Here is a 24,219-nt window from a genome sequence, read left to right on the forward strand (position 1 = left end):
AGACACACATCAAGAATGCTGAATCCTGCCACAACTATTCTCTGGCAATGCAGCATTGTCAGGGACTGTTAATCTTGAATTCGTGACCATTCACAAAATATGCAATCTGGATGCAGCATATCCAATGTCTCCTACCCCAAGATTTGTTAGAAAAAAAATGCATTTTTAAAATAAACTATTTTACTTTAGAATAAAGATTTATTTCGGTTAGCATCACTGGATTCCATTGGCTGTCAGAGGTTTTTGCGGATGGGAAGAATGGGCTGGCTGATTAAAACTTTTGAGCCCCCATTCGGCTTCAATGGCCTACATCTATAACTTAAGAGTTATAGATTTTTTTTCCAGAAAATTTATATGGTCTCGAATAGGAACTATTGACTGGATTTCTGGATTTCACACATCGGATTAATTTACCGTACAGTTTGTTTAGTTTTAGTTCCATGCAATGTGCAAACCTAGACCTTGAAGTTTGTAAACCATGCTTTATGTCTTAGTCATGCATACATCTAGCCAATTTTAGTTTCTCCAAGGGATAAGCCAAAGTAAATGTTTGATGTGGAGTGTGAATTTTTTTTTTATGTGTTACATTGGGAGTGTCCAGGTTGACCCTGCAAGGCAAATATTTTGCTCACTCTCTCTTGCTTGTGTTTGGCCAAGATTATCTGCTGTCAGGCTGACAGATGGGTAATGCTCAGCTGCTGGCCACATATAAATGGATACATATTAATTTTTTAGTTGCCGGACAGATACAAAAACGGCACAGATGGGGAATGGCCTACTGGTCACTCAAGTGCCCAGCTGCTGTGCCCTTGTTATATGAGTGGACAGGGAGTGGACATGAGAGAGCCACAGGGCTCACAGAAGCAAAACAGACAAAAAGAGAAGAGTTGAAATCTGATTCCAGGCAGGGGTGGACATGGAATATGGGCTCCATTGAAGTTAGCCTCAATCCTTTTAGCATATGTACATTGACCCTGCTTTGATTGCAAAACCATCCTTCCTTTTGTCAACAAGGATCACGAGATGTGCATTGTGCGGTGCACCAATTGGGCAAAGCAAGCATTGCTTGTTTGTTTTTCGTCTCCAACTCCTACAGTATGAGCCTTGGGAGGTTTTAATTTTAAAATATTGCCTTCCTGCCCAGCAATAATCACTATGGCCTGGGGGATCGAAGAACTGAAGATATGCTTGTGTGTTCCTGGTTCAAGCTGGTGAGGTGGTGGGGAGGGACAGTCTGAGGATTTTAGGGCATGTCTACAGCTGCCTATGCTGGTATTTGGACAATACAGTGCACCGCTAAAAGTGGAGAAAATTTCCTTGGAAAGGCAAGTATTTTTTTTCCCTCCTGGAATGTCTTCACTCTGAGAGCAGAAAGATGATTTTCTAAGATCTAGGATGGTCAGTAATGTGCTCAGCTCTTCTTTCTGATATTCTTTATCTATAAGAATAGGACAAACTTGTTTGAATGCAAAACATATCACATTCAAAGCAGTCAGTTTGTTTTGAATGCAATATATAAATACATCCACTTTTACAAATCAGATCAATGTTCGATGTACTGTAATATAATTCTTATCAGGGCTGAGACGAGGGTTAAATTCACAGAGTGCAAGCATTCTTAATCCCCAAAGGTTCCTCAAATATTATTTGCTGCGCTGTTCATTATTTCAAACAAGGCTGTGTGATTAAATAGGTAAAAAAGAGATTGGCAGCTGAAAGCAAAGTGGCTACTTAAATACAGGTAGCTCTCAACTTGTGACCACAATTGGGACTAGAATTTCCATTGCTAGAAAACATTGTTATTAAGTGAGTCATGCCTGATTTTACAACCTTTTTTGCCGTGGTTGTTAAATGGCTTACTGCAGTTGTTAAGTGAATCACACTGTCAATAAAGGAATCTGACTTCCTCCATTGACTTTGCCAGCTGGGAGAGTCTCAAATGCCAATCACATGACCCCAGGACATTATAACCATCAAATGTTGATTGCCAAGCGCTTGAATTTTTATCATGTGACCTTGTTGTGATGGTCATAAATATGAGGACTTATCATAAGTGATTTTTTTAGTGCTGTTGTAACTTTGAATGGTCGCCAAATGAATGGCTGTAAATAGAGGACTACCTGGGAAAAATGGGAGAATAAAGAGGATAGCATTTTCTTTTTTTTTTACAATCATCTATATAAATTTCGGAATGCATATTCACATGTATAAAATACAGAAATGCAACACATCTCGCAGAAGGAAAAATTGCAACAAGGTAATCTTGGACATGTTGAATCGTTATGAATAGCTCTAATGTCCTTTGTTGCTCTCTATTTTTAAAGTTCTTTGTCTCTAAGCAGAATATACGTATTTTTCAGAGTATAAGATGCACCTTTTTCCCTCAAAAAAGAGGGTGAAAATCTGGGTGCATCTTATACACTGAATACAGCATTTTTGGCCTCCTGAAACCCTGCCCCCTTTGCAAAAATGGCCATGCATAGCCTTTAGGAGGCTTCCAGAGTGCTTCTGGGGCCTGGGGAGGGCAAAAATGAGCAAAAAATGGGCCGTTTTTTGCTCATTTTCCCGCACCCCACCCCCCTCAGGAGCACTGTATAAGCCTCCTAATGGCTATTCATGCCCTTTTTTTTGACAAAAAACAGGCCCGTTTTAGCAAAAAACATGCTGTTTTGGGGAGGTCTGCAGAGTGCAAAAACTTTTTAAAAAAATTTGCATCTTCAAAATCTTGGTGCGTCTTATACTCCGAAAAATATGGTATATGGGGAAGCCCCTCAGATAGACCTCTGGAAGCCTTTCCAGGACAGAAAAACCAAACCTTCCTCCTGAAGGGCATAAATTTTGCTGCCAGCTGCCTGAAATGGCATATGAAAGGAGTCAAGTCATTGTGGCCATGAGATGGTTCCTAGATAGATAGATAGATAGATAGATAGATAGATAGATAGATAGATAGATAGATAGATAGATAGATAGACAGACAGACAGACAGACAGACAGACAGACAGACAGACAGACAGACAGACACAGACACACACACACACACACACACACACACACGACCTGCCAGTTTCTCACCAAGCAAGATTAGTCACTGGTCTTGAAACTCAATAAGCCTTGCTCCAGGGATGAGTTAGGGCAAAGGATGAAAACCCATGACAAGGGGTGCTTTTATGAAGATAAGTACAAATAAATAAAGCAGACTTGCGCATGAAAGATGCAATTTACTTGATGGAAAAGTTATTGCTGAAACCGAGAAAGGTTCATTGTTAAATCCCAACATGCTACTTGACATCTCTTTTCCAGTTATAATACTATCCCAGTGAACTTTCTGAAGATTCATAGTTTTTAACCCATAGAAGTCTTGAAATCTGACTTAAAATATGTGGCTAAGGCTTACGTTTAAACTGCCTCTGTTTTTTTTTAAATTAAAAATGAACGCACCATCCCTTTAAAATGTCAAGTAGACAACCTTGACATCAAATATGTATATTGGATAGAATTCTAATATACCTATTTGCTATAAACATGGAAAGATGTCTAGGTAGCATACATGGCTAGGGCCTCGCTTTTTGCCTAGCTGATTCAGTCTGTTAAAATTGGCATACACTGGGTTTCTTTGGTTAAATAATGATCAGAAATGCACTTCTCTGTAGCAACATTTGCCTTCTGGAATGAGGCTTCTCTTCAGATCCCAATAGCCCCAATCCTGTTGATATTTCATAGGGCATACCCAAAGAAAAATGGACTGTCACATTCCTAAAACAACACTGATGATTTTTTATCCAGATACAGATTACATTGAGATTTGCATCATGGGATATTTTAACCTAGAACTGAAAAACAGTGACTTGGTCTTCAGGCAGGAGTATTGCGAAGTTGGCTATTTATTTCAAATACAAGCAGATGTTTTCTGCTGCTGATTCAGAATTAATGTCCACACAAGCATTCAAAAAAAGGTCTGATGAGCTTGTTGAAATGTTTCTCTTCATTATTTGATTGCCTTTCCTCTGTATGATCTGAAAAGTATACACAATAATATGTATCATTTATGGATAGCAGTCTATGAATTGTTAAACTGGATGAAAAGTGACATGATATCCCATGTCTTCTAACAGAAGCTTTAGGGGAAACATAAGAAACAAAATAAATTGTGACTATCTCAGTCTGCTTATCTGTGACAAAGGTCTTAGAATAATTGTGATGAGAATATAGTAAACTTTGTAGAACCCCAACTTTTCATACTAAGTTTTCAAATGCTGAATTGTCTACAAGAGCTAGTAAATAGACCCAATCATTTCATGCATTTAAAAAAAAAAGGCTTGAATTCTAAACTTACAAGGTAAGCTGAAATTTTATATTATCATAGCTGGGTCTAGTGCAGTGATGGCCAATCTTTTTCTAAAGGTGTGCCAAAATTGTCCATGCTTGCACGCTATTGCGTGCCCATGCCCACCTGTGAATGCATGGACAACCCACCACACATGCGTGAACGACACACACATCATGCATGTGTGCGCGACCCCCACGCAGGGGGGAATTTTCACCCTCCCCAAGGTGGGGGGGCCAGGGGAGACCGTTATTGCCCTTCCTAGGCTTCAGAAAAGCCTCTGGAGCCTTGGGAGGGCAAAAAGCAGACCCAACAGGAAACAAACTTCCAGTTGACACATTGGGCCTATTTTTCACCCTCTCTAGGCTCCAGAGGATTTCCTGAAACCTGGGGAGGGCAGAAAACGGCCCAATGGCCCAACTGGAGCTGAGGGCTGCCGTGCGAGGAAATATGGCTCCGTGTGCCACCTGTGGCATGCATGCCATAAGTTCGCCATCCCGGGTTTAGTGGTTAAGGCACCAGACTAGAAGGCAGGAGACTCTGAGTTCTAGTCCAGTCTTAGCCATGAAAACCAGCTGGGTGGCTTTCAGAGGTGGGTTGCTCCTGGTTTTACTACCGGTTTGCTTCGCTTGCGTGCCAGACATGCACTGTGCACACATGTGCAGTTCAATTAAATTGTTTTCGCACACACACAGAACAATTTACAGTGAACTGCGCATGCGCGTGCACTACTAAACAACATGCCGGCAACGGTGACCGGGGAACTGGTTTGGGGGCATGGCCAGCCTGGGTTGCTGCTGACTCTGCAACCCAGGCCAAAATATTGATTCAGCCGAACTAGGAGCAACCCACCTCTGGTGGCTTTGGGACAGTTATTTTCTCTCAGCCCAGCTCACCTCACAGGGTTGCTGGGGAAAGTAAGGGGAGGAAGTAATATTGTGCGTGTTCGCCACCTTAAGTTATTTATACAAGCAATACATGTGGGGTATAAATAAATAAATAAAAATCCTCCTCCTCCTTTTATATGAACAATAGTATCCTTTCTTGCTAGGAATGGTAGTCAGCAGCTTCTATTACTTCATTTAAAACTCTGCTCCTTTTTAAAAGCGGAGGGGGGGACATAAAGTTTTGAAAAACAATATTTTGGTGAGGCTGGTATAGCCCTCCATTCAAGGAATAGGGGTCCCCTGAACTCAGACTGAAGTCCACTTCAGTTTTTCCTGCAAATATTATTCATTTAAGGAGCATTAATTTGGGTGATGCAATGATGGACAAGAAAATCTTATCAATGCTGTTGTCAAAGTTTTTGCTCTTCCGTTGCTGATCATGCAGAGATCTACTAGATAGTCTCTCTCTCTCTTTTTTTTTTTTTTTGCTCCCATATGGTGCCTTTTGGTACAGCAGGCAATAAGAGATAAAACTTTCCACACTGGGCATTTGTATATGAGTCTGGATTCAACTTCATCCTTACATGCTCTCCTGCTATGGTCCGTGTTTGGGAACATTGTCACTTATTTCCAGCTCAGCGGTGATCTGTCTGGAATTGCAACAGAGCTCTGCAGCTCTGCGGGGTTTCTAGGGTATTCTCCCAGGCAGCTCCTGGGCTCAGGCCAGTTTCTCCACTTCCTGACAGAGGTTCAACAAACACAAGAGAGTGAAAGTACCTTGGCTGTTTTTCATCTCCCTCTCTAACCACCATTCACTTTTGGAGAGTTGGGGGGAGGGCTTTCATTGACTGCTTTTTATGTTGCCTCTTATTGGACAGTTGGATAAAAGAACTAATGAGTTCATGCTGTTTAGAATTTAAGACTCCTTACCCTGGTGAGATGGGTGGTAAACAAACCTAATAGATAATCAATCAATCAATCAATCAATCTTGGTATTCTGGATACTCCATACCAACAGACTTGCAACATCTGAAGCATCACTTGAACACCACTGGCATTGAGATTCTCACCATTGGTCAATTGCAAAAGGCAGCTTTACTTGGAACAGCTTACATCCTGCATCTATATCTTTTAACACCATCAAACAAGATCTGCTTATCCCGGGTTTTTGGAAAGGATGCAATAGGTGGATGAAAATGCCAAGTGTAGTCTAAACATCTGGCTGACTATATGACCAACTATAATAATGTATTAATAAATATACGTGCCACCCGGCTGCCAGTGACTCTGGACAGCTTACTAAAGACAAAGAACAATAGAAAAATAACACCACAAAAACAGCACAAGAGACGAAGGAGCAATTATGACCCAAAAGAAACAAGCCCAGAAAGGAAGAAAGGGGCACCAGTCATTACAGAATATGGCATATGGCTAAGTTTATTATACCACTTAGGTTACAGTTTATCGTGGAACAGGTTTTCTTGGATTACAGGAATCTTGACTTTAACTACTGTAATATTAGTGTTTCCATTTCCATATTGTGTGTGGTGTTAATCTTCTAATAGATTAAATGGTAAACCAACCTGTGAAATAAAAAAAGCTATTATCCACTTCCAATCTCAGAGTTTTAAAGTTGATTGCTGGAGGGGTTTCACATTGGGACATAAACGAAGAGGCTTAGGGGTCTTCAGGTGGCACGAAAATAATAAATAACACATATATGTTGTACGCCATGTACAAAGAAGCAAATATCACTTAACGAGAAAAAAGTATTCATTCTTTTTTTAAAAAAAAGTATGGACGGGGGAGATAACATTAAGGCTATGATGAGGAGCATTTTAAGCTAATTAACAGCAATAAATAAAAGCACTTGCTTTATACTGAACTAAAGGGGATGTCAGATAAACCAGCTAAGGATTTCATGCATTTGTACCGCTTTTCCTTTTTCCTTGTCAGTGGTAGTTCTGGGGAGCCTTAGCCAAGAATGTTTTTAGGAAGATAAGCTAGACTCCTAACTGTAAGCGAGATGTCCCTATTGTTAAGCAGCCGAGCAGCAGAAGAGTCTATGCGTAGCAACATTTTGTATCCCCACCCCCACTGCTAGGTACATCTGACTTCCTGGGGTGCCTTCCTTATTCCATGAGTGTGTCTGTTGTACGCACGCATGCTGATCTTCCTGTGTATCTGTTCCTCCAGAGCATGGTGCAAGAGCATCTTATAACATTTATGCACGCAGATTTAAGGGGGACATATGCCTGTGTGGTGCCTGTGAACTGCAGAATGTGGGTTGCCGGCAGAATAAAACGGTCCTGGGGTGTGGGCTGTGGGGGGGGGGGGGTTGTATCCATAATGGCTGACTGTTGACATCAGAGGATGTTAAAGGCAGCTGATGACTCGGTTAGGAATTGATGGCCAGGCCTTGTTTTTTAAAAGGTGGTAGGGGGAATAAGAGAAAAGATTGTGGGGTTGGTTTTTTTTTGTTTACTGTGGAAGAAGATACAGCCAGGATCTCGGGAACAGCAGGGGTATGGGCTGGGGGAGAGGGCATCTGCTTAAAACTCTGAATAGTTGGAAACCTTTTCTGCAAGCTTTGGCCAAAAGAATCTCCACCACCATCACCACTCCCCGGCAGCAAACCCAGTCCAGTCCATAGTTGCTCCTGAATAGATTAACCAGATTTCCATAATTAGAGTGCAAGGGGACAATGGGATTCTCTCCTCAGTAGCCCCCCCTCCTTCCTTTTGTCTTGGGCTTTAGATAATGGGCCAGCCGAGAGGGTGGGAAACTGACAGGCTATTTGGTCACTGGACAGTAATTTTCTCACACTGCCAAGGGAGCGCATTGAAACATCTGCCTTCTTTGGGAATGCTCATTCACGTTCCATTTCAAATGTCTGACAACTTCTCTCTCTCTTCCTTCCCCCCCACCCCCAATTTCTTTTCTTCTCCTCCCTTTTTTGAAATGAAAGGTAAGAGATTGGTTTAGATATGTTGCCTTTTGTCCCTAGCATTTATCCGCCATAAATACGGCTGGGTAGTTTTTCCTTACTTTGCGATAGGCTTTCCTTTCCTAAAATTTAATTTAATGGAGAGCCAGATACTGTTTATAGCCTGACTATCTAGCAAAGATCCTATGGGTGAATCAAAAATCAGCTCCAAAGATTTGTGTTTAATCTAAAAGCAAAGCAATAAGCCATGCTGTATTTGGAACAGTGCAGAGGATTTAGAATTTACCCTGCGGGGACCTTGGTTAATAACTCTCACTGTTAGATATATTAACAACTCTCACTGTTAGATATATGAGTTCCTGCTTTGATTATTCTCTTCATTACTTAAATGCTTGACCTAAATTTGCTTTTTAGGGGAGATTTTTTTCAAAAGTCCTGCTCATTTCTGTCCGTGTGGATATGGCATTCAGTGGGATGCATTATCTGACAATGCCCATAAGATTGAATTCGGCTTTAATATTCATTGCTGGCTGGGGAATTCTAGGAGTTAATGTCCATACATCTTAAAATTGCCAAGATTGAGAAACACTGGGTTATTAAGTAATTTCTCCATTTAAATAACTTAAGCTCTGAGGGTATAATAGCAATCCCCAAAGCGTTAGCCATACTCCTGGAGTAGGGCCTTTGCAGTAAAAGAGAATTAAACAAATCAAGATTGTGGCCTTTGCTGTGCAAGTAAAGCCACCCCCACCCCCACCTTTCATGCACATCTTATGATGGATGTAAAAAGGGGAGTGGTTTCAATCCTTTCCTCACAATACAATACAATACAATACAATACAATACAATACAATACAATACAATACAAAAGCAGAGTTGGAAGGGACCTTGGAGGTCTTCTAGTCCAACCCCCTGCCTAGACAGGAAACCCTATTGCCAGACAAATGGCTATCCAACATCTTATTAAAGACTTCCAGTGTTGGGGCATTCACAACTTCTGGAGGCAAATTGTTCCACTGATTAATTGTTCTAACTGTCAGGAAATTTCTCCTCAGTTCTAAGTTGCTTCTCTCCTTGATTAATTTCCACCCATTGCTTCTTGTCCTACCCTCAGGTGCCTTGGAGAATAGCTTGACTCCCTCTTCTTTGTGGCAGCCCCTGAGATATTGGAACACTGCTATCATGTCTCCCCTAGTCCTTATTTTCATTAAACTAGACATACCCAGTTCCTGCAACCGTTCTTCATATGTTTTAGTCTCCAGTCGCCTAATCATCTAATCAATGTCTGCCTCGAGCATTTTGAACAGCTCATCTGAGACAGCTTTGCTGCAGAGCCCTTCCAAAACTCTCATGAAATTGAAGTAAAAGGAGAAAATTGCAAAATATGTTGCATAATAATTTGATTTACTAAAGCATTGTATTTAATTGAAATCCATTTTTGTCTTGACCTCATTGACATTTTTCATCCCAACAAACTGCTCAGGGGTTTTGGAATTTAGGATTTTAACTGGGTGGAATGTGCACAAACAGGATTCAGTTTGTTAGATGTCGTAATTTCTTTCTTCCTTAATATTTCTAGTATTGTAATTCTATTTTTCAAGATCTGGCTTAGACACTCTAGAAATTATTTAGAAAAAACTGGATAATCAGGCCTTAATCCATTTAAATGAAATTCTCATGGTTGGTTCTTACTAAAGCTATCAAAAAGTTAAATATAAATATTGCCGTATTTTCAATGGAACTGGCCACAATTAACCTTTTCTTGGTTTAAGGCCTCTGTTTTGGAAATTAGAATTTTTCTGTGGAATCTTTTGCAGCTGAGAGTGCAACTGAACTACATTTTGTTAAACCCACAAGGCATTAGTCTTTCGCAATATACCAAATAAAACCCAAAGTTAATTATAATTTTGCAAAACACTTACGCCACATCCTTCCCCTGGAGACTATGTTCCTAGCTGATTTTTAAAAATAATTATTTTATGTACTGTTGTCTCTTGAAATCTTAAAATGTACAAATCATAGAACAAAAAAATAATGCTTTGGGGAGTTACTTAAATTGTTTTGTAACTTGCTGAAGTTCAGATGTATTTATTTGATTCACATTCTGCCTTTCATTTAATTATATGAGCTGTCAAGAAATTTCATGCACTGAATTTCCAGCAAACTAAAATCAAAGCCACAGAAGCTTTTTTTTTAAAAAAAAAAACCAAATAAATGAAAGTAGAGTGTAATTGTTAAAAATTAACTTAGACATTTATTGTGGGAAAGATATATATGTGACGTTTTTAGAACATTTGGATGGACATAAATACCAGGTATCTCTCAGTTAGTCTAGAGACTATTTATTCCATTTCACCATTTTAGAATGGTTTAATTTGTGCTTTTCTTCATAATGTCTTATAAGAGGAAAATAGTTGTAGTTTGTTAACAAATTGTTCATGCAGTATTTGGACAGTGGCAGCACAAAACACAAAAGATCTGTTTTCTTCCCAACCAATCTTCTCTTTCATATCTATTTATTTTCCTTTAGTATCTCTCATGTTTTCTCCATGATCTCCCCTCCTCCCCACATCATTTGGTAAAGTGCTAAGGTAATCATTCTAAGAATCATCAGTTGTTTGACAGCCTAATAGGTATAGGAAAAATATCATCTGCATAATTTATGTTTGTGTTCTCTGTGGCCTCAAAGCTTTAGGGTAAAATTTAGCTAGATGCAGAGGTGGATGGAAGGAGATTGCAATCTCTAGATAGATCTCTAGGTGAAATACATTGCAATTGTTTAACAGAAAAAGGAAAATAGCTCCCCAGCTAAACAAACAAAGTGAAGAATACTGAAATGTGAAGGGCAGTCAGAAAAGGAATTTTGCCTATGTCACTCTGGGAGCATAATTCAGTTTGGCAACACAGAAAATATTCCCGATTTTATAATTTATTCATTGTAAGTAGTATTGGGGTTTTTTTTAAATGTGACTTTAGTTTACGCATACACAAAATATATCCCAAAGCTGAAAGTTTCTGCTCCTCTGAAAAAGCATGATGATATCAGTAAGATGCTGTGATTAATCTCCAAATATTAATGAGTTCACTCTGGGGCTAGAAAATGCAAATGATTAAAATTTATTGAGCACAACTTGGCAAATGGGTGCCCATCAGTGGTGGTTTCCGGCTCCCATTGCAACTGGTACACTGCAGTGGGGCCGGGCGTCCATCACATGTACGCACGCAGCAGGCGCATGCGTACTCACTGATGATGATGCTCCAGCTGCTCGGTGGAGCATCGCACAGGCGCCGTACGATCCATGTTCGTGCGCAAATGCTCCAGTCGGCTCAAATAGAGGTAAGAAGAGTGGGCGGGTGGGTGGGCCCTCCGGAGCACCATACTGGAATGGTACCTGGTGCTCTGGTACGCCCGTACCGGGGGGGGGGGGTACCAGTCATATCACACCACTGGTGCCCATATAAACTGAATAAAGATTATTTTGGGAAAAGCCAGAAAAGGGAGCAGTTTCTTCTTTTTAAGATCAGTTACCCAGTGGTGGGTTCCTAACTGGTTTACTACTGGTTCGTTGAGAGGGTGTTTTGCAGGTGCGCCACATGGTGCTGCGCATGCGCAGTTGACTTAAAACTGTTCTGTGCATGCGCAGAAACATGCCGAACCAGCAGAAGAGACCAGAAACCTGTTCGGGGGTGTGGCAGGCCTGGGTCACTGCCGGTTCCAGCGACCCAGGCCGCCATACCACTACCAGTTCAGCCGAACTGGTCCGAACCAGTAAGAACCCATCACTGCAATTACCTCATCTCATTCTTTTAATTTAGCAAAAGAAAGCTACTTGATGCCTTGCTTTTCCCAAATAACTGTACCAGAATGAGGGAGGGAGGGAGGGAGGGAGGGAGGGAGGGAGGGAGGGAGGGAGGGAGGGAAGGAAGGAAGGAAGGAAGGAAGGAAGGAAGGAAGGAAGGAAGGAAGGAAGGAAGGAAGGAAGGAAGGAAAGAGACTTGATTTCCGAAAAACACATTTTCAGTCATTAAAAAGCCAAATGTTAATATTTTTAATCACTCTGAAGCTTATTTTTTTCTTGTATCCTTTATTCATTTACATGGGGACCCACTTGCCAAGCTGTGCACAGTAAATTTTAATTATTTGAATTTTCCAGTCCCAGAGTGAACTTATTAATACTTGGGCCATAGCCACCACGAACTAAAGCATCTTATGCTGGGTTCCTTTTACTGAATTGGAATAACCACCACATTTTTCCTGATACCCCTGAGATGCCCTTTCCTTTAATAATTTACCGCTGCTGTTAATGCAGGGCAGAAGTCTTTGCTGCTACTTCAGCAAGTGACATCATTCTCTCCTTCCCCCTCCCCAAAAACATCCTACCCCACATAGAGCTTCCTTGGAACTGAGTATTTAAAGGGGGGGTTTCCTGGGAGGTTTCCCTTTCTTTTGTCTTTCTCTTTCCAAAGCTGTCCCAGCGGAGGCCTTCTTTTAATTCCCTATCATTCCTTTATTTATTTATTTGGCTGGGGGGGGGGAGTTATGGATGGGACTTGGCGACAGAGGTATTTGTGGCAAGAATGCCCCTCCGTGGACCCTGCCTCCTTGTGCCTTTTAATATAATAGCGAGCAAAGGCAGGCAGGATGCTGAAGAAAAGCCCGGTGAAACCTGCCATTTAAATCCTCTTGTGTAAGTTTGATATTCAAAGTGGAAGGACAAATGCCATATAAGTCAATTAAAGCATTAGGTAATCTAATTGTGCTGTGGTCACCAAGTGGCTTAAAGGCTGAATGGAGGCCGGGCTCCCCGCCCTCCCCCTCCACCCCCTCCCCACCTCAGCCTTCCCCTGAGGCCCTTGCAAATGAAGAGAGGAGGAGAAACCCTGCCCAGGGAAGGGGGAGCAAGAACACACACACACAACCACGCACCAACAATAAAAATGAAAGACCCAGTGCTGGAAAGCTTCGGTTGCAACCACAAAGCCACCACAGAGGGTTGGAATAGGGTATAAATATTACAAAATACATCTGCAAAGAGAGAGTGGCATGAAAGGAGGTATTTGCCTGGATAATGTGGAAAATGTTGGGGGCCTCAGCCTCTCACCCCAGCGCTCCATTTTGTTTTGTTTTCTACCTTCTGGAGCCTGGAAGGCTTTTGGAATTTGCTTAGATCCTCAGCAAGGCTTCTGAAATGTCTTTGCTCATTAGGCTAGGAGGATGAGAAGCCCACAGGCCCGGAGTTAAAAAAAAACAAGCACAGAAAAGTGGGTGATTTGGGGGGGCAGCGGCTAGGGAGAAAAGAACGCCAAAACCAGCCCAGAGCAATTAAAGTTACTTAAGTCAGGACGAATGATGTACTGCTAGCATTCCTCCAGCTTGGCGCTTGATTGCTTCATTGTGTGCATTCCTCTGCCGAGTTGTGATGGAAGCAGCTGAGCCCAGAGGAGGAGGAGGGAAGGGCCGGGGGGTGGGGGTGGGCTTTCTTGGCGTCACTCTGCCAGGTTAAAAGAGCTCTGGCTGGCTTGCCTGCAGACTTCCTCAACCAGGAAGCTTCCAGATGGGTCGGACTCTTATCTCCCATTATCCCCAAATGATGGTGTGCTAGATGATGAAATAGAAATCCAACCCAATTTGTAGCCACTGGTTTAAGAAAAGGCTTGCCCGATGGGTGTGGAGTATGAAAAGCAGCTCTTTTAGGCAGGGACAATACTGTTAAGTGGGCCTGGCTACCCCTCTATTTTTCTCATAATTTAAGAAAATAGGCACGCATGCTTCATGACATACTTACCGGCAATCATCAGCTTATAACCACAGTTGGGACCTGGATTTCCATGGCTAAGAGATGTGGCCCTTAAATAAGTCCCTTCCAATTTTATTATCTTTGTTGCATGGTCATTAACCAAATTTGGCTTCCCGTACTGACTGCTTGTCAGAAACTCCCTGGGAAGGTCATAAAAGGTGATCACATGACCCTGGGATGCTGCAACCCTTGTAAATATATGCTAGGTTGCCAAGAATTTGGATTTTGATCATGTGACTGTGGGAATGTCTGTGGGGACCACTTGTGAGTCACTTTTTCCCCATTGTATCTTCAAACTTCCATTGTTAAGCAAATAGTCAGAAATCGGGGACTACCTATAAATACATATGCTGACTCCGTAAAACCCATTAGAGAGGGCTGTAAAGCACTCTGAAGCGGTATATAAGTCTAAGTGATATTGGTATTGCTATCTACATTCATACACCACCTCTATCTATAAAAGAGGAAAGAGAGTAAAGAGTTATCTTAAGAATGGTGCTCCTTCCCTGCTTGATGTACCTTGATGGATATCTGGATCACTTCTGGATGGAAATCGTGCCAGGGCCTCTCCTGGGAATTAGTTCAGGAACTGCCCTGAGTACTTACTGCTGCCTCAAGCTAATTCTGAAACAACTTGGCCTCCTTTATCATGTGTCTGAATTAGTTCAAGATGCTGAATTTTACATTTAAAAACTTACAATAATTTGACTTTCCAAATGACTCCAGCTTCCATATCACCCTCACCCTCCCCCCTCTTTTAAAATCAGAGTTCCCTAATATTTTCGGCTTTGTGGATCAGCAGGGAGAGGAGAGGGGACGGTTTCGTGTGTAGCGGGCAAGTATGTGTACACGCAGCTTGTCTGCTGCTCACGCAAGTGGGAATGCGTACACTCGCCCACCACTTCCGCGGCTTAGTTCTGAAAGGCTCAAGGCCAGAGGTGGTATTCAGCCGGTTCCCTCCTGTTCAGGCAAATCAGTAGTGGCGGCTGCGGGAGGCTCTGCTCACCCGCCCCGACATAATGTGTGACCTGTGCATGTGAAAAAGGCAATCGCTTGCGCAGATGCAGTGTGCACGAGCAAAGCATGCATGTGTGCACGCACGCTCAAATTTGCAAACTGATAGGGAAGATTTTCATAGCAGTGGGAATTTAGTTATAAATGCCCTTCCCATAACATTTTGCATGGGGGCTGTTACTGTAATTTACAGCGTTTTGATTTACCCAAACACTTAGTAGTTGCTGTAATTTTTATAGGCAAATAGTTAGGTAGTTGCTATTAGGGCTTTATCCTTTTGGTTTCTTTTTCTAGCCTTCTACTGCACCCTCAAGCAGATGTTGTTGAATTTTCACTGGTAGGACCCTGGCCAGCATTTTCAAAGATATTGGAAATTGAAATTTAGTAAAAGTACTGTACTACCTAAGGTAGTAGAGTCCCTGCATCGTGATATGGTAGAAACTAGGATACATAAAGTTTTAAACTGAAATAGATACTTTTGTTGAGCATTTATAAATTATTTTCTATTCTTGTTAGGAAATACTGCCTCCATATTAATTATTGTAAATCATGATTTATAAGCTACAGCTTTATGACAACGAACGCTCTGAATTAATGACAAATCCTTGCAAAAGAAAACATTTCCTATATATTTAGATCACACTGCCTATGTATACATCTTTAGAAGAATGAATGCTGAGTTGCAAGCTGTTAGGGATTGGAAACTTCTTTAGGTACTAGGTCAGTGTTTCTCAACCTTGGCAACTTGAAGATGTCCGGACTTCCCAGCATTCGCTGGCTTGGGAATTCTGGGAGTTGAAGTCCGGACATCTTCAAGTTGCCAAGGTTGAGAAACACTGTACTAGGTGCCATCATCACCTGATCCTGTGCATGGTAAAGGAATCAAGATGCCCTATAAAAATAACATCAAGAATTTGGGTGAAGATCATCACTACAAGTATATGGGCATCATTCAAACTGACAACATCAAGCGCACTAAAATCAAGAAGAAGATTAGATCATAAGAATGAAGTTCTTAAAATTCAAACACAGTGGAGGAAATACCACCAAGGCAATTAACACAGGCAATTCCAGTCATTAGACACATAGCTGTAATAGTGGACTGTACTCAAGCAGAACTCAAAGCCATGAATAGGAAGATAGGAAAATTGGGAGTCATATATCATGCCCTTCATCCACACACCAATGTTGACAGACTTTGTTAACCAAGGAAAATGGGTGAGATAGTGTTATGTCCATAGAACATCTTGATTTCTTCAGTTTTAACCATTTCCCCCCTGTTTCTGGTAAGGGTGGCTTGTTTGTCCAGTGCAAGCTCCATAAAAGTATCTTGGCTATATATAAGGACATTGTTGGCAATGATTCTATTTGAAATGGGTTTTTTTCCCCATACAAATTTAGATCATCCACATAAAGGAGGTGGGATAGTCTGGTAGATATTTTTGCTATTTGATTTCTGTGGCCGGAATTATTCAGCATTGTTGATAGAGGAATCAGTGCAATAACAAACAGAAGTGGTGATAGTGTGTTTCCTTGAAAGATAGAACATAGATTCCTGTTCTGATATTAACTTCTCCTAGTCTAACACCATTGAGCAACAATTGTCTCTTCATAGTTTCATTAATCATGGCACAAAGCTTCTGACTTCTGTTATTTCTAGGCATGTGATTATCCAATCATGTGGCAGAGAGTTGAATGCCTTTTTGTAGTCAATCCATGTTACATTCAAATTGGTCTTCCTTCTCTTGCAGTTTTCCAAAATCATTTTGTCAGTTAGGGCAGTGATGACAAAGCTATGATATACGTTCCTGAAGTGACACACGGAGCCATGTTACCTGGCATGCATGGTGTCGCCCATTCTTCTTCCGGGTTTCTGGCACACGTGTACATGACGATCAGCTGGTGTTCGTGCATGCGGCAGTGTCAGAAACTGGAAGAGCTGGTTTTCCGTTTTCCGGCGTGAGCATGCATGCGGCCCAGCTGATTATCGCACTCGTATGCATGCCAGTAACCGGAAGACTAGCTGGCCAGCATGCATACGTGCACTGGAAACCAGAAGTTCATTTTCTGACATGCGCATGCCCCCTGGGCAGCTCCTCTTTCAGGTTGGGCCCAGACGAGTGCACACGCCTGTGCGCGCTCCCTTTTTGGCACTCGGTGCCACCACTGAATTAGGGGTTGATCTTTTGTTCCTCTGCTGTTTCGGCAGTTTTCTTTCTGCTTAAGTGGAAAGAGCTTGTTTTCAACTAGAAGCTATTGGATTGCGTCAGCTACCACATCAGTTAGCAATTTCAAAAGTTGTTGGTAAGCAGGTAATTGGTCAGTAGTTGCCAGATGCTATCTCTTTTGTTGGATCTTTCATTATCAGGTAGGTTTTGCCAGATGTTAACCAATCTTCAATTTCTTCTTGTTATTAAACTGTTTGGCAATGAGTGGATGTAGCCTCAGATATCCTCTTCTTGTTGGACTTGAAGGTTAGGATTTATTCTTCTCTGTTATTGCAGTCCCAATTTTGAGCCACACTTCAACTGAATGAAGGTTCAGCTACTGTATGTTGTGGCTTTTCCTCTTATGGCCACATGGGGTGTCTGATTTAGTTTTCAGAGTTCCATGATACATATATATTTATCTATCGATCTATCAATTTGGTCTCTGTCTCTATCTATCTATCTATCTATCTATCTATCTATCTATCTATCTATCTATCTATCTATCTATCTATTACACACACACACACAAACACACACATATAGATAGAGAGAGTGAGAGAGAGAGTAAAAATTGCTTAGCCAGGTGAAGATTCTGAATTATGTAGAATCACCTCAATTATGCACATCAAATTATTGATTCTGTGGTCAGAGTGCCTAGAATTATTTAGGAACATGCATAAACATACTATATTCAGGATGTACATTACATTAAATACATGATATTTCAAAAGACTATTGATTGATACATTACCAAAGGGTTCCAAGAAAACTCCTTTCCTGGATTGGATAACTATCTAAAATTTAGGAAATACAGTGAATGCATGGTTATTTTTGACAATATATAAAAATAAGCAAGGTGGATCCAAATGAAGAACTATTGTAACTAATATTGATTAATATTCACATAGGATCTGGAGTTCAAATATCTGATGTATTACGAATGAAGGCCAATATATGTGTCCCAGGATAATGTTGCAGGAGCCAATCTGGGCTGGTCACTGGGACCAGAGATTTTGTCTTCCGAGCTTTCAGACTCATGCTAGAGCCCATCTTCAGATAACTTCTCACTGCTAGAGAAGTTCCCTAAAGATGGGCTCCAGCACGAGTCCAAAAGCTCAGAAGACAAAACCTCTGGTCCCGGTGACCAGCCCAAATTGTACTCTGCAACCTGTTGTATTCTTTGAGAATGACACCAAATTGTTCAGATAGTATAGTTTTAACCTGACGGCAAAGAGCTTCAAAAAGAATCTTTCATGAGATGAAGATTAAGTAAGATTCTGTGAAATAAGAGTAAAATTGCAGTAGCCACTTATCCATACATCCTATGTTTGGTTATGTTTTATTGTCTAAGAATAGCCAAGGTTGACTGGCTGTTGACATACTGTAAGATTGATCCAGCAACCTTCACATAGCAAGCTCAGAGTACATTCTTGGTTTAGACACTCCCAGCTTTTTCATCTTTTTTTCAATTTTATTTTTCCAGCTTATTCTATTTCTCCTGCTTGTTGTGAATATATATGTGTGTGTGTGTGTGTGTGTGTGTGTATGTCTGTCTGTCTGTCTGTCTGTCTCTGTATTTTGTGCAGTAATAATAGTAGGTAATTCTCAAATGAGCCATTGGGTTTGTTGTTTTAGAGTACATTTCCCTTTAAATCTAAAGCTAATTCTGGTTCCTTTGTTCTTTCCTTCTAGCTCTATCAAAGATGCACTGGACACCAGAGCATGCTCAGCCCCTGAGTCAGTGGCCAGAGCAGCACCTCGATGTCTCCTCGACCACCTCCTCACCAGCCCACAAATCTGATCTCTACCATAGCAGTCGGCAGCGTTTCAACTATGCCTGGGCCAATGATGACATCTCTGCTCTGACTGCTTCCAACCTGCTGAAGAGGTATGCGGAGAAGTACTCAGGAGTCCTCGACTCCCCTTATGACCGGCCATCAGCACTCAACACCTATGGGGACGGTGCCTTTGGATCTCTCAATGGACAGAAGGGGGAGGTGGAGCCTTGGTCAATGGCCCACAGCGCCGAAGGAGTTTATCCTCTGACCCCAATGCATGATGGACTGCCCAGCTCCAAGGGGATTGTTCCTCCTCCTGTCACACCTGGTAACAGTCTTGGTACCTCCCCCGTGGTTTCCACTAACCTGTCTGACTCCATTTATCCCAGTAACACTTGTGGGGGACCCGCCACATCTGGCAGCCTCGGGGCATCTCAGGAGTATCCGTCGGGCTACAGTGGAGCCTACCTGCCCTCAGGCTATTGCAGCCAGCCCACTTCCGCACTTCCCCCTCCACACCCATCTACCCACCTGCATAGCTCTGGCCTCTTGCAGCCCAGCCATCCTTCTACTGCTCTTGTCCCTGGATATACTTCTTCAGGACCTATGTACAATTACGCTTCAGGGAGCTACCCAGCCCAGCCCAGTTATGGTGCCATCCACCCTCCCCATCCTTCAGCCCCATATTTACCCTCAGGCATTGCTGCCCCCACACCCATTCCCCCTTCCTCTCGCCCTCCTGTGGTCCCTGGCTACAGCTACCAGAGTCCTCTCTCTGTAGCACCCTTGAGTGGCGAATCAGGGAGCTCTTTGAAAAGAAAGGCCTTTGATATCACTGGCGGGGAGGAGGATGGCGAAGGCAGGTATCGCAAATACAGCTATGAGCAACCAAAGTCCCCATATCAGATGTCCGACAACGGTGAATGTAGAGGGAATGGATTCAACCGGAGCTCAGAGGTGCCTTTCAAAGGTGGGAAAAGGCCAAGTGGAGCAGGAGTGGTGGCAACCACAGTGGCTTCCGAGGAGCCCATTGGGAAGTTCAACAACCAGGCTATGAAAGGATTGATCTCTCCAGCTTACAGTGTTAATGAAGCCCCACTGAGGGCCAATGAGAGTTTTGAGAAATTCACTCCTCCAGTTGCCAACGGGGAGCATGAGGGAGAGTCCTTTGCTCTAAGGATGCAGCCCAAAACAACAGCATTCAGTGGTGACAACAGCAGCCAGTCAGTAGAAGAACAACTGAAAACCATGGACCCTTTCATTCTGGAACTGGTGAACGACAAAGTAATTGACTGTGGCCCTCCGGTGCAGTGGACGGACATTGCAGGACAGGTCTCTGTCAAAGCTGCCATTGAAGAAGAGCTCGTGTGGCCCATCCTGAGGCCTGGTGCATATACTGGTGCAAACCAACCACCCAGAACCATCCTGCTCTTTGGGCCCCGTGGTGTAGGGAAGACCCTGCTGAGCAGGTGCATTTCTACCCAGCTGGGATCTACCCTGTTAAAGCTCAGTGGGACAGCCTTGGTCTCCAAGTGGAAGGCTGAGGCTGAGAAAATCCTACAGACCACTTTCTTCATATCCAACTGTCGGCAGCCTGCTGTCATTCTCCTCACCGACGTGGAATCTGTCTTAGAAGACGCTGCCATCTTGAAGTCCCAGTTGCTCACCTACCTGGACAAGCTTGCTACCTCCGCTGAGCAGAATGTGGTTGTCATAGCAACCACCACCAGGCCTGGTAATCTGGATGAAGCCACCCAAAGAAGGTTTGCCAAACGTTTTTACATCTCCCCGCCAGACAGCATTGCCAGGCGGCAGATTCTGCACCACGCTTTAGCTCAGCAAAACTACTGTCTCAGCGAGAGGGAGATGGCCTCCATTGTCCAACTTACTGAAAGCTACTCGGGCAGTGAGCTCCTCCAGCTCTGTCAGCAGGCAGGGACCAACAAACTGCATAGCCTGCCAGGCCAACTTCAACCCACCTCCTACAAGGATTTTGAAAGCGTTTTCTGCAAGATCCACCCTGCTGTCTCTCAGAAGGAGCTGGACCTGTATGTGGAATGGGATAAAATGTATGGGTCTCACAATTAGTGGGGAAGGTCCTGTTCCTCTTTCCAAATAATGTTTAATCTGTTTGAGAGGAAGCCACTGGAAGCATTGAATTCTCAGTTTGCGCTTTTAAGGTTATGGGGCGCTGCAGGTTCATACCTCCTTCCGTATGAAAAGTGGGAAAGGGTGAGACATCGTTTTCATCTCTTTAAAAAAAAAAGCCACACCAATTGGATGCAAGTCCTCCCCTAGACTGACTGACATGCAGCTTATTGTTGTTGTTTTTTAAATGAAAATGTCTGAAAGTTTGTGTGGTGGTTGTCAGGTCTCTATGTTAATGAAAAGTAGTTGCTCAATGAACTCAGGATAACCTATTTATTATTGATCTGTTTTTCTAATCAACCCTTTCCAGCCAGCATTGTAAAATATTCTGCCAGGTATTATCCCTTTCCCAGCTCCTTTTTAATGCTGCACACCTCAAACACTTTTGTCTGACTCTTCACATTTCTATTGCAGCCTCTCTCCATCTTTTTACCCTGGAGAAACCTTTGAAATAATGTTCAGGTCTCAGGGAAGCCCTGCATAAAAATAGCCAAAAAAATTACAAATACCTCACAGTTCAATTAACTTGTAACCTACCCCATCCACATTTTACAATATTTACAACAACAGCAAAATGGCAGGCTGGCAGCTACATTGTGGTGTATAAACATTCCCACCACTGTCAGGGCTGGCATTGCCTGACTCACAAAGTTCCCCAAAAGCAATATTTGATTTTTTTTTTTCGAATGATGTCTGGCAGAATCCCATGATTCTGTCAAACTCTAATTAGGGAAGGCTGTCCTAAAGGTAACAACCTATAGATCATTCACTTAATATTTCTGAACAGACTCATTTTCAGAGGCAGATCTAACCATAAAGCAGATGGCATCAGTACATTTTGAGAGAAGGGGGTTGGGATTTTTTAAAATGTAGATTGTTGAATAAGCTAGGCTCTTTTTTATTTTTCTAATGTATGTAGTAGTGGTTTTTTCCCTTTTTTTAACTACTCAGGAAAAATAATTTACCTCAAAAAATAAAGAATGTTTGCATTTTTTTAACTCAAGGAAAATAAAAATGATTTGGAGGAATTACAAATGTGCTTTATAAGGTGCACAGGAGAAGGAAAAAAAGCAAGAATAAACTTGAAGTTGTTACAAAGATGAAAGTTGAATGTATTTCAGGGGCGTTTCACAATATATAATGCCATAACTTTATTCTTTTTTTTAAAGAAAGCATTTTTCCCATAGCATTTAGGTGGAATAATGTGTCTTCAAAGAATAAGAAGTATGAGTATTGAAGTTTCAAAGCCATGGCTAGTACCACTTTTTAAAGGAATCTTTCTATTACATTTCCAAATTCCCAAAGTATTTTGAGGCAAAACAAAACACAGATCTGTGGTCCCTGTCAAGATATCCCAAGGGCCATGGCATCTTCCCCAAGTTGGTTGCCTTCAAATTCCTGGTTAAGCCTTCCAGAATTTCCAGCCAACACAGCCACTTCTGAGAATTCTAGGAACCAGACTGCGGAAACCTGGCCTGTAGGATTCAATGAATGTCTGCATACAGAGAAGGAAGTTAGTAGATGAATAAATGGCATCCTTTTAGGCCAGTGATGGGCAACCTTTTTGGCGTGGTGTGTCAAAAATCGGCAAAAAATCGAGCATAACTCGCGTTGTGTGTCACTTCGACAAAAACATAAGACTCTCTGTGCCGGCCTGACTGGAGAGAGGCGCGCACTGTTCCCGCGCTCCTCTCCTGCGGGTCCTCCCTTGCTGCGCTGATGACGTGTGTGCGCACAGCACGCACGCCTTACCAGCAGCCCCTGCGCTCAGAAAGGGGCGGCGGCGATACAGTAAGTGAGTGTGGGCGGGGGAGATCACACGTCCCGCCCCCCCCCGTTCCTCCAGCACAGATTCTTTCATCCTCGGCGGCCATGCAGGAGCCGAGGATGAATCGCATGAAATCCTGTGCGTGTCACCCCAAATGGCTACGCGTGTCAGCACTGACACGCGTGTCATAGGTTCGCCATCACTGTTTTAGGCTCTTCATTCAAGGTTGGGAAGCCTCTACTAAATCTAGTCCTGTGGTCCACCCCGGAGTAGGAAAGAGGTACATCAGCCATGGAGCTGGAACATTTATTTCCAACCATCCCTGCACAATTTGTGTTTTTTTTCTGCCTCTTGCATTTTTGTCCCCTGACCTGGGAGTCACAATTCAAGAGGTAAATCTATGTAGGTTTGTACTCTGTACTGTTCCATTTATAGGTGCGTGTGTTTAGGTAAAGGGAGGGCATGTCTTATAAATGTTTGTATAAGTGAATAATGTTTCCCTCTGGGTAAGCATATAAGAAATCCTGCATTTATGAAAATATGGTTGAAAATGGAGTCATGTGCACTTAGGAGAGACTTGTACCCTCTCAAGCAGGAGATACATGGCAGGAGACTCTCGTGTGCCTACTTTGCATTGTCTTGTTGTTGTTGCTATTGTTGTTGCGGTGTGTTGCCATTCTGAACAATTTTAATAGAGTGGTGTGTTTCTCAACTTCAGCAGCTTTAAGATGTGTAGACTTCAACTTCCCAGAATTCCCCAACAAGCATGCAACTTAAGGTGCAGAGGTTGAGAAACACTGAGACATCCAGACTGAGCACAATATGAGGGCTCAATCTATACTCATTCAGGGTTAAGTCATCTTTTGTTTCCCATCTCCCCTCAAAATCCTTCAAACTAGAAGGTTAATTTTTGAGAAGAAACTCACAATTCTTGCGTCTAAATCAGTGGTGGGTTGCAGGCGGTACGCCCCGGTATGGGCGTACTGGAGCCTCCCCAGAGCACCGGATACCATTCCGGTACAGGGGCTCTCCCGCCCACTCGAGCTCCTTACCGGTTTTTTAAATCTTTGGTGCTTCCGCGCACGTGCACGGCGCATACAGCACCTGTGCGACGCTCTGCTGAGCAGCTGGAGCATCATGGAGGCTCGCAGAGGCGCTAAGATACATGCGCATGCTCCGCACGTTTATGTGGACGCCGCCGAGCCCGTTCCAACCGTACTGGTTGGAGTGGGATCCGGAAGCCACCACTGGTCTAAATATTCCCATTTTGTAAAGGTTTACAAAAACACTTCTTGGAAAATGGACAGAAATTGATCAAAGCTAAATCTCCAAATATTAAACTTAC

General features: G+C 42.6%; 1 protein-coding gene across 2 annotated transcripts in view; it reads left to right on the forward strand.

Annotated features, from left to right (window-relative positions):
- The window catches only part of FIGNL2 (fidgetin like 2), a 62,797-nt gene extending 40,947 nt beyond the window's left edge, over window positions 1-21,850 (forward strand). The window contains exons 1-2 of one of the 2 annotated variants that reach the window (XM_032210694.1): window positions 1,055-1,325; window positions 18,873-21,850. In XM_032210694.1, the coding sequence (XP_032066585.1) occupies window positions 18,884-21,046 (2,163 nt within the window). In that variant the 5' untranslated portion in view covers window positions 1,055-1,325; window positions 18,873-18,883 and the 3' untranslated portion in view covers window positions 21,047-21,850. Of the gene's footprint in view, window positions 1-1,054; window positions 1,326-18,872 lie in introns of those variants that run through there. The other variant, XM_032210695.1, reaches the window with a different exon arrangement.
- The last annotated feature ends 2,369 nt before the right edge of the window (window positions 21,851-24,219 follow it).

This window comes from Thamnophis elegans, chromosome 2 (genome assembly GCF_009769535.1).
Source record: "Thamnophis elegans isolate rThaEle1 chromosome 2, rThaEle1.pri, whole genome shotgun sequence".
Classification (NCBI taxonomy): domain Eukaryota; kingdom Metazoa; phylum Chordata; class Lepidosauria; order Squamata; family Colubridae; genus Thamnophis; species Thamnophis elegans.